This window comes from Dermacentor albipictus, chromosome 10 (assembly GCF_038994185.2).
Source record: "Dermacentor albipictus isolate Rhodes 1998 colony chromosome 10, USDA_Dalb.pri_finalv2, whole genome shotgun sequence".
Classification (NCBI taxonomy): Eukaryota; Metazoa; Arthropoda; class Arachnida; order Ixodida; family Ixodidae; genus Dermacentor; species Dermacentor albipictus.
In genome coordinates this window covers 93,543,082-93,554,445 of record NC_091830.1, presented here as the reverse complement: position 1 = coordinate 93,554,445, position 11,364 = coordinate 93,543,082, and the positions used below count along the sequence as shown (strand labels likewise).

Sequence of the window (11,364 nt, the reverse complement as noted above, 5' to 3'; positions counted from 1 at the left end):
TTATGTAGCGTGTCGACAAGAGCGCTTAGCAACAGCACTCACGTACTTTTCCTAAATGTCGCCGAAACACGGGAGCCGATTCAGCGAGGCTGTGAGGATCATATATCAGCGCTTATACACCGCCGATGTATCGTTTGGCAGGATAAAGAGCCACTAATTTACTTATGTTAGACGAGGAACGATAACGTATTATTGGACGGAGTGTGGTTGGTTTCGCTGCAAGCCGTAATCGCTACCAGTGCGCTGTATACGAATTGAAGAAATGTTATTAAAGCATAGGAAAGCCTGGTACGGCAACCAAGTGTTAGTAAAACGCTTAAAAATATTCTGTTACAAGGACGGACAAATTGGTAATCTGATCTTGAGCATAGTGTACACCTCTTTTAAAAAAGTCACTTCACAGCCTCTTCCAACATGTGGAAGGAAAATGGAGGACACTACTGCCTTATAATTGAAATTCATTTAACATGGCGTTTATTCATTCATTAAAACCGGCAATATCACCAATAATGCAACCTTAAAATATAATATTGATTGTCAACATACATATGAAATCCTTTCCTGCATGAAAAAAGCTTACGATGTCGGAATATAAGTAACGTGAAAAAAATATATATACAATAAATTATTCAGTTTTACGTGCCAAAACAACGATATCATTGTTAGGCGCGCTGTAGCAGACTCCCGATTATTTTGGATCTCCAGGAATTATTTGATGCGCAGCCAACGAACGGTGCGCACACGTTCTTGTATTTTGCCCTCATGGAAATGCGGCCACCACGACGGAATGCGATCCTGCCACCTGGGTCCCACCGTAGTCACTGTGCCGCCATGGGGAAAAATTGAAATAATGGTATGTGTGGAGAACACAGTCTCAAAAACCACGTAAAATATTTCACCCAAGTGCAGCGTTTCTGCAACAACAAAAGCCAATTCTTCAAAGTTGGGGTGATTTCGCTAATGTATAACAAGTATTAATTCATGGCCGTAGTGAAGTAATATGGGAAAATTATTCATCTACACCGGACTTTCATCGACAGAAACATGGGCGTTTTGTGGTTACCTTTCGTAGCCGGCCTGTTTTCAAGACGTACCCACTTGAAATGAATTCCAAGCATGACATCAGTATAGTGTTTTTTTCCCAAAATTGTGTGACTAAATACATGGGCGTTCAAGTTACCCATCCTTTTTCATGCATTAAAAAGCTTCTTGCTAAAACAATTAAGTGCAACAACAGTGTATTTCTACGGCAAGTCGAATGGCGCCCATGTCCAAGCTGTTGACATTCTGAAAATTAATTAGAAGTAGATATGCCTTGCAATCTCACCGGCTACAATTCGTAAATTACAATATGTGCCATAATTATTAGAATAATCTTATTCGTCAATTTCTGAATAATTCAGCTTTTATCTCGGAATATTCCAGCTTAATGAATAAAATTCAACAGAAAGCTATTATAGAATCCATAAAACTTAAAATTATTTGCCCCGCATAAAAGCAAAGCCCCCAGATACCATTCAGCAGCATGCTTTATTTTTCTTTCCACAAAGGTACGCTGAAGAGCGACGTATACCCGAAAGAGTTTTAAAAGACGAAGTATTTTAAAATATATGGAGAGCTCTCCTCAGTGTTATTTCGGTATGTCTTTCGGAACCAGTTCCCAAACTATCTGAAGCTTGTCGTCCGTGACATATCCTTCGCGTTCGAGATCATTCAAGCGAAATGAACTACCTGGAAAGTACGAGCCTCTGCTACTTGATTCTTCGGGCCTCGCGTTGCACAAAAGATTGTCTCCGGTTTCAACTAGAAACTGGCAGTGCTTGTCTCTTGAAGGATGTTTGATGGCCAACTGAATTTTCTGATTGAAAGGCCACTGAAGAAATTCATCCAGCACTCCCTTGTGTAGCTGCAATCTAGCATGCAGTAACACATGCTCTCCCTCTTTTCTTAGGTGGACTCCTGGGGACAAGTGGTAGCCACAGATGTAAACCTTTTCATTCTGGTAAAGATGAGAGCCCTTTGAATACGCGCTGTCTTTCGTGGCTTTGAATTTGTTTACAAAAAACTCATATCGCCTAACACTGATTGTGTTTAGGGCCAGCTCTTGTTGTTTATTTATTGCACTAGACCCACTTCGCTGCACGCAATTTTTCGGTTCAGCAATTCGAGCAGCACTTTCTGCCAAATTTCGACAGATCTCCCTGGTGGCACCCTGCAACTCCTTTTCAAAGGTCTCCTTTAGCGTATTCTCAACTTCACAAACTTTTTTGAGCATGTCGGCGTGAAAAATTGCACTTTGTCTTAATTCCGCTAGCAAATTACTTGCTGCATTTTCTTTGAGCTGTTCGACAGTTTGCTTCGTGTCCTCCAAAGCTTTCGTCAGTGTTACATTTGAAAAGCTTATCGATCCTTCAAGCTCCTGCAGCATTTCTCTGTGACCAATCAAAGTTTCCTGGATTGCTCCAGAGCAGCGATGGGTAGGTGCAGTTTGTGAAGCTACGTTCTCAAAAGTTCTACTTCCATTTGCTATCTGTAGCAGTGTTTCTTTCATAGAGTTCATGCAATGTGAAATCTCACTTAGACGGTCACTGTGGCCATTACTATCTGTAATAACTTGGTCTAGCCTGTTGTTCATTCCACCTACTCGCACGTCCATGCTTGCATTCAGAGCTGTCATCACTGATATGTTGTCACTGTCGGGCGTTTGTTGAGGTATGGACGTTGCTGATACCACGTGGTCACTGCATTTGCTCTGAAGGTGCGCGCGCACATCTCTACGGAGCACGACCTTCGAACATCTAGGACACCAAATAGGGTGGTGGTCACAGTCATTGCAAAAATGCTTGTTTTGCTCCGATGCAGCTAAAACCATGCCACAGCCATGCTTTTCATTCCAGCATTTCACCTGAAAAAAGAAAAGAAAAACATGACTTTTGAGCAAGCTGCCACATCAGACTAAGGTTCATAAATAGGGCCTTACATTCATACATTATGTACTACATTACGTTATAGCTAAAAAGTTTGTCCAATATTTAAAATTTTTATGTACCAGAACCAAGATTTCATTTGAGGCACGCCGTATCGGGGGAGTTCAAAAAAGTTTGACCACCTGGCGATCTTAAACGCGCCAACAATGCACGGTACACGGGCGCTTTTGCATTTCGCCCCATCAAAACGCGGCTGCCGCGGCCGGAATTCGATCCTACGACCTCGTGCTTAGCAGTGCAACGCCATAGCCGCTAAGCCACCATGGCGGGTATCAATCAGTGTTGCAAGATAATCGCTATAACGGTGCACTGAAAATAGTTTGAAACCAAGCCGCCTGTATAAAAGAACCGCTCTGCTGCTTGAACTTCAGTGGGCACGGTGGACCCGGCACTGCAACGATGCTGACCAGGCACCTGCTCTTCGTTGTGCAGGTTGGTCCCTCTGTGACATTTAGCAGAATTAGCAGTGACCATCGTTGCATTGTGGTCCTACCGTGCCCCAAACAGTGTATTAGCCTTGCTTACGAGTGTTTACAGGTGTGCAAGTTACTTCTTTGTGGCGATATAGAAACAAATCCTGGACCGACACAAAAGGAACTGTATGACCAGCTGCTTGAAGGCCAAAAAGCTATCCTCACAGATGTAACTGAAATGAAAGTGCAGTTATGCAACATAAATAGTGTACTTGCCAGCTTACAACGTACTCTGGAGGACGTGCAAACTAAACTCCCTGACTCTTCTGCAACCCTAGTTCACACCGGTCAAGTAGAAACCACGCTGAAATCCTTAGAGAAAGTGATGACTTTTCAGACAAAAAAATTGACTAGTTTAGAGGACCATAGCAGGCGTTCCAATGTGATTATTTACGGGATCAAGGAGTTAGCCGACGAAACCGAATCCATGATGAAGGAAAAGATCGTCAAGGAAATATTCCAAGACAAGCTGGGTGTGAAATGTGAGTCGATTGGTCGAATACATAGGCTAGGAAAAAACAAAGGAAACCGACCGGTAATAATTTACCTTCAGGATTACAGTGAAAAGAAAGCAATTTTTGCAAACTGCAAGAAACTTAAAGGGTCTGACATCTACATTCAGAACGATTATTCCCCTTCCACACTAAAAAAAAGAAAACTCCTCTGGGACAGTTGTAAAGAAGACCGGCTGCTTAAAAAAAGAGTTTCATTGATCCACGATAAGCTTAAGATTGGCAAGGATACTTTTTATTGGGATGAATGCCAAAACAGACGCGTACAAATTCCTCAAAGCTCCCTTCGGACTCCCACAGCAAACGAGCTAAACCATTCCACAATCTCGCAGGATTGACGCGCTCCCCAAGGGCCACATAAGCAGCTCAGACTGATTAATGTCAATGCCCGCAGTATTAAAAATAAAGCTGATGCATTGGAAATTTTATTACTGAAACATGACCCTCATATTACTGTCTTAACTGAGACTTGGCTACATGATGAAATAAGTGACGATATATTTCCTCCTTCCTATACAGTGTTCCGAAAAGACAGGCGCACCAGGGGGGGTGGTGTTGCCGTCCTGATCAAAAATGGCATTTCTGCCCATCTCTTGGAAGATATCCCTGAGATTGAATGTTTGCGCGTCAAGATAAGTTCTTGGGGTCACAGCTTTATTGTTTACGCCATATACAGACCACCGGATACTACTCCCGAATACTTACAAAAATTAGATGATGAAATGAACAGGCACAGAAAGAATAAGATTATATTGGCAGGTGACTTTAATTTACCGAACATCGACTGGGAGCGCCTTAATACTGGAAACGCGTTCAGCAAGCACGCCAACATTATCTTCAATATTATGCTGCGTTATAACTTGAAACAGGTGGTGCGCGAACCGACACGCATACAGGGCATTTGCAAATCCATTCTCGATTTGGTATTTCTTAGCCAGGATTTTCCGGAATATTTTGTTTGTATTGAAGAAGGACTTTCCGACCACCGGCTAGTGAGCATTACCTTACCAGTTGTACAGATGACGCAAAACTATTCCTCAGTGCTTAGCTACAAAGATTATTCTCATGCCGATGATGTGTCCATCATTGAGCACATGGAAAACTGTCTTGTTGATTTTATCAGCACTGATGCCTGTTCTCTGTGGAATCGATTCAAAATTATGTGCCACTTTTGCATGAACCAATTCATCCCTAGTAAAAAAAAGAAAGTTCGCAAACACACACCTTGGGTGACACGCGATGTTATTCATATTAAACGCAAGGTAAAAAGGTTAAAAAGAAAGCATGGTAATCCTATTAAAATAAAAGAGGCGCAGAACTCTCTTCAACAGAAGGTGACTGCTGCAAAGAGTTACTATTATAACAACTCTCTGCCTAACTTTATTAAAAATGATCCTACAAAATTTTGGAACCATATGAAGGAAAGAAAGAAACCAATTTCACAAATAATAATTGAGGGCACATCAATAACTAATGACAAAGACATAGCACAACATTTTAATGAGTATTTTCAAAGTGTATTTGCAGTGTCAGATGATTGCATTACTATGCTTCCTGTGAAACAGGTATTCCATGTGGATTCTATTTCTTATGCTGGAATTGTGAACATGTTGGTAAACCTAAAAACCAAAGCTTCTTGTGGCCCTGACGAAATCCCTAACATCTTTCTAAAACGTTATCCTGAACTTATTGCCAGCTTTCTTGTACGAATTTTTTCTGCGTCTGTGCTGTCGGCACAACTGCCCGATGAATGGAGAGTGGCCCGAGTTGTTCCAATATTTAAAAAAGGAGATCGACTAAGATTACAAAATTATCGTCCCATTTCTCTAACATCACAATGCTGCAAGCTCTTGGAGCACATCGTGGCAAACTATATAAAAGAATTCTTAGCTGAAAACAATGTGCTCACGGAGTTTCAGCATGGCTTCAGAAAGGGTTATTCGACTGTAACGCAATTGGTATCAGTGATTCATTCATTTGCTTTATCTCTAGACAATAATGGCCAAATAGATGTAATATTTTTAGATTTCAGAAAAGCCTTCGATAAGGTTCCACACGACAAATTAATATACAAACTTAGAATTATTGGCATACCTGACATTTTCATAAACTGGATTATTGCTTACCTGAGCAAACGCACTCAGTACGTTACAATAGGTGAACATAGCTCGGCCACTCTCCCGGTCACATCAGGGGTGCCCCAAGGTAGTGTCTTGGGGCCTTTACTGTTTTTAATTTATATAAATGACATTGTTAAAACCATAACTCCTGGTGTGCAAATTAGACTGTTTGCCGATGATTGTATTTTGTACAGTGACATAACTTGTCAGAATGATCAGACTGTCCTCGAAAAGAATTTAAATAACATATTAAAGTGGTGTAGTGAATGGGGTATGTTTATTAACGCTGATAAATCCGTATTTCTTTGTGTTACTCGTAAAAAAAGCCCACTAACTTTTTCTTATACCCTAGGTTCTTCAGCTCTACGTGAAACTCACAATTACAAATACTTAGGTGTTACTTTGACTTCCACATTGTCATGGAACATGCACATTAATGATATTTGTTCTTCTGCTTTCCGCAAACTCTGTTTTCTAAGACACAAACTGAAAAATGCCCCTCCTAACGTGAAATTACTGTGTTATTTTACATTTATTAGACCAAAGTTAGAGTATGCATGTATATCATGGGATCCTTATACTAAATCAAATATCGTGCGTCTTGAAAAAATACAAAGAAAGGCAGTCAGGTTTATATTTAATAAATTCGCAAGACTGGACTCTCCCTCCAAAATTATGACAGAAAACTCCATACCTACTCTTGAATCGCGCCGAAAGCTGCTAAGACTTGAATTCCTTTCCCTTCTTCTCAACAACAGGCTTGAAATTAAACCATCGACTTATATAACGCCTGCACTAACACGGCAAACAAGACAGCATCATCCGGATTCACTAACACCCTATTATGCTCGAACTAACACGTTTAAATTTTCTTTTTTTCCCAGAACAGTATCAGACTGGAACGACAGTTTACAGACACAGTGTGACTAAAATTTGTATAAATCTGTATTAGTTTGTTCTTAATTTGTTCTCTTTTGTTTGTATACGTTCTATTGCCCCTCTGCTTGGACCGAAAGGTCTGCAGTATGTACTAAATAAATAAATAAATAAATAAATAAATAAATAAATATGTTAAAAAATATGATTATGAGAATGTGGACGAAAATTGCGGAAGCGAACGTGCACAGCCTGTTTGGTTTCTACTTGAAGTCTCTCTAAAACAATTTTGTTCGTGTTAGCAGAATCATTTGGGCTTCGAGGGTACATCTAAGCAACGTTTTCTTTAAATTCGTGAGCGCAAATGTATTTTTTTAAAATGACCTGTGCTTTAACATTATCATTCTGCGAAGTCGCTGCCTTGGCACTCTAACTTAGATGCGTGTTTCTATGGCAGTTACCATCGCCGGCCATGGGGGTTCGGTCACCGTGGCCATCTGCGCTTCAAAAATGATGAAGGGTTAATTTTTTCGCAGCAGCTGCGACATGCCAATGATGCACGAATTCAAAAGAAAACGCGGGTGTACTGTGTGTAGATCTTCAGATATTCCATGCTTTCCCATTATTTCCGCAGCATGCCGCTTCCTCCCCCCCCCCCCCGCTTAACACCGGGCAAACTTCTAAGCCGCTGTGAATTACGGGGCCGCATAACTCGGCAATCTGGTAAGTTAACCACTGTTGTTCAACAAGGAACCTCGCTGAAGCTGCCATTTTGACAAGCGGCTTTATCTTCGTCAGCGCATCAACTGCTTTCCTTAATTGCGTTAGCGTACTCTTTGTTCACTCTCCCCCATGATCAGTCAGGGGACAGGCGCGCACAGTAAAGTAAGGGAAATAAAGTTATTGAAGGAACAACAGGTAAAAAGCGCGAGAAAAAACAAGAAATAGTAAGTTTCGCCTGAAGGAGAAGGATTGAAGTGATAGGAAGGTTTAGTTTTTTGCTGTAGGAGTTAATATACAGAGGAAACAGGCAGCGCTACTGCTGTTCATTTTGGAGACAAAAAAATAACCCAGGGTGACAAAAATTTTGTGCCAGTATCCATCTCAGGATGAATGTTCAGGTAAATGCGATTAACATTTAAGAAATGTACCGACACGCCGTATAACATATTAAATCAGACAAAGAGAAGGTGTTAGGATCTTTAGGCGTGCAATCAATGTTCATTTGCGTCCCTGTGAAATATGCAGTGCAGTGATGCAAATAATTTCTAGAGGATGACTCATCGCTGCCTTTACGCACGGCTTTCGAGACACACTCCCATATGCCGCTTTTTACACTTATGCCTCCCGAAGACATTGTTTTAAGCGCCCAATTTTCTAGGGAGATATTTGGTAGAGGATACGCGCTTCAGTTTCAGTGGTCTGTACCGGCATTGCGCTGGAAGCACTGGAAACTTGATTTTAGGCTCCATACAGACCGGCTCCACTTGATTCTCTGATTCACTGGCAAGGCGTGGCTCCTTTCCTGGATCGCCCGAGTCCCGGTGTTCCCGGCAATCAGCTCATAAGGGAAAGGGAAAACGATGAACATACTGCCTTCATGGCAGCATGTTCACCAAACTCTTTACAAGGGGACTTTGAACCAGTGTAGAGAGGAGGCGTTACATATCTGAGACTCTGCTCACCCGATTGGACACAAGTGCGTCGTGGCGGCGCCAACCGTGCGCCATGCGTTATGCATCTGCTCTAATCCTGCACGGCGGAAGGAGGGGACCGCCACCCTTCTAATTGAAACTGCACGAATTCCACTTTTCTGTCGGTGACAGAAAAATGGCTCCAGAAGATAAAGGAAAACCAAAGCGTGTAGCCACCTCATAGGTACGAGGAACATAAGTCATCTACAAAATTCCGTGTAAGGATTGCGGTGCGTTCTCCATTACTGAGAGTGGAAACATTAAAGCAGCAATGCAGCCGCATCAATACCAGATCAGGAAACCAAACGCCGCCTGAAACGACTTGGCTGAAAAATATCAGAAATCTAATCACAGGAATGAAATCTACTCACTCGGCCCGTGTTATCGCTACTGCGAAGGGTCTTTCTTCGTGTTGCTTTTAGAGTGTTTATTCTTTCAAACAACTCAGCATACGATTAACTATACGCGGGGCAATCTCCCAGAGATATACAACCGCGCACTGCGCCACCAAGTTCATGTACAGATGGCCCCAGCGCCCCGCTCTTCGCTGTCACGAAAAGGGCCCCTAGTGGCTCCGAAACGTCAGAAAGTTTTTGCCGTTGCCGTCCTTGTATTTAGACGAGTGCCCTTTTTTTTCCATTCTTACAGTGCTCTGCCCTCGCCTGAGGAACTTTCGTCGAACCGTGAAATATAGGCCTGATAATAACTTGATAGTAACCTGGCTGATGTGGTGATGATAATGATGATGAATAACTTCAGTGTCCGGCGGCATTTTCATGTTTCTCACCTACTTAGAAGCTTTAGAAATATTTACTGATGTCTTGTATTAGCATACGCAGAGGAGGTTTGTGGTTAGTTTCTCCTATTCCCCTGGCGAAGTAGGCAAACCAGTTTGGTTATTTAAGGATATGTTATGGGTAATGTGTAAACTTCTTTAGCATATATGATAGCAGTAGCAATTCGGTGGCCTCGGAGAATATCGGTAGCGCGGCCTGGACAAATGTATCGATGGTTTTAACGTGACGACAAGCGTTCACTATACCGCACTCATTACCGGCGTCCCTAAGCTATGCTCAATCCCCGGTGTAGAGATGTATCTGCCGCTGGTTAATTGAATAACCTCAAGTAACAGCGTAATTTAGTAAATTTGTTGGTCGTCTGTCAGTCAACACGTACTACCATATGTCCGTTGCCACAAGAAAAAGCTCATGAAAAACGCAAGAAAAAGAAATCTCATCCATGCTTGACAATTACATAACGAAAACGAAATGAGAGCCTGTAAATAGTTCGATACAGTGCAGCGTAATGAGGACAGATAGGAATGCGACAGAAGGAGCGCCGTGTAACAGCCGCAACTCAGTGACGGATGCGAGCAATGATACGGGAATAGGAAGATGACAATGGATGAATTTTGCCAGATTTCGCGTAACCTTCCGCCACGCATATTCCGTAATGCAAAATTATGCTAAATTCTTGCGTAAATCCGCAACATACAGAATGCAGCGCCGAACTATTTGCTTCTCTTGACGCTTTCACCCAAGAAATATCTGTCAAGTACCAGCAAATATACTATATTGTGTTCAACCTAGCTCACACAAGATTACACGGGTCTGGTCGGACATAATCGCGTTGGTTAGACGCACACGCCCATGCTGCGTTATGCATCCCTAAATTTAATTAACTTCCGCAGTTTTTTTGGGTAATATACAGGTGGGAGTTCTTATCCTCGTATTTTCTTACCTTCCGCGTGAGCAGCTTTTCCAAAGGAAAGTGCATCCACTGAGCGTCTTCTTCGTGAAACTGGTCACCGTCGAGTGGGCAGGCGTGTCCGTCGTCGAGTAGGCACTGCTCGTAGCAGCGTTTGCAGAGCACGTGTCGGCACGGCAGAAAGACGGTCACTCTGGGCAGCACACCGCACGCATCGCATAGTCTGTGCGTCGCAATGGGCTCGACAAAGCACAGAGGTCTCCAGTCTAGTTCCTGGGTAAAACCACACAGCGTGTACCGTTGGCCTTCGGACGCCATCACGAGCAGCGCATACGTTGGGTGGCAAACGTCGGGTCGGCGGTTCTGCGCAAACTTTGGAACGCCGTCAGCGCTCCGCCCTCGAAGCTGTTACCAAAGCCACTATCACTCCGATAATTCTGCACCGATTTCCTTATAGTTGAAGGCGCTGCCGGAGCTTTGGCATGGAACAGCCTGTAAGTTATCTACTTGCCGGCTGCATCGAAGATTGTACGGACAGCTTTATCGCATTTCCCAGTGATCGATTTATAAATGTCGCAAACGTTTGGACAAAACTTGCTCCAAAAGCAATTTTTCGAGGCGTCAAGGGCAAACTTAAGATAAAAAGCGCGACTACACACTCAGAAAACTTTACAGTCTTTGAGTCGCATCTTGCCACACAACAATAAACGTCATATGTCTTGTCCGCATTTCCTTTCTTTTAACGATGCGAGCCCCGTACTTTCCAGTAAAGGCCGATCCACACGACGGACCAAATAGCTCCTTTGGACCACGGTCCGGGCATCACATGATAGGACGTCACCAGTTCGTGCGTACCACCTTTGGCCAGCGCAAGACCGTGGCCCTCGCGGTCAAAAAAGTCGCCAAGGCTTTTCCTGCTTCAGTTTTGGCGGCCGACCGCATGCAAACCACAGCGATTTGGCGTACCTAACGAATGTTGTCCGGCAACAGAGTCA

General features: G+C 42.9%; 1 protein-coding gene across 1 annotated transcript; it reads right to left on the bottom strand.

Annotated features, from left to right (window-relative positions):
- Window positions 1-451: 451 nt before the first annotated feature.
- LOC139050372 (TNF receptor-associated factor 6-like) lies at window positions 452-11,122 on the bottom strand. Its single transcript, XM_070526625.1, has 3 exons — window positions 10,403-11,122; window positions 1,732-2,905; window positions 452-821 (listed from the first exon to the last, which is right to left on the bottom strand). The coding sequence occupies exons 1-3, from the start codon at window positions 10,685-10,687 to the stop codon at window positions 709-711; spliced, it is 1,572 nt and encodes a 523-aa protein (XP_070382726.1). The 5' UTR covers window positions 10,688-11,122; the 3' UTR covers window positions 452-708.
- Between the last annotated feature and the right edge of the window lie 242 nt (window positions 11,123-11,364).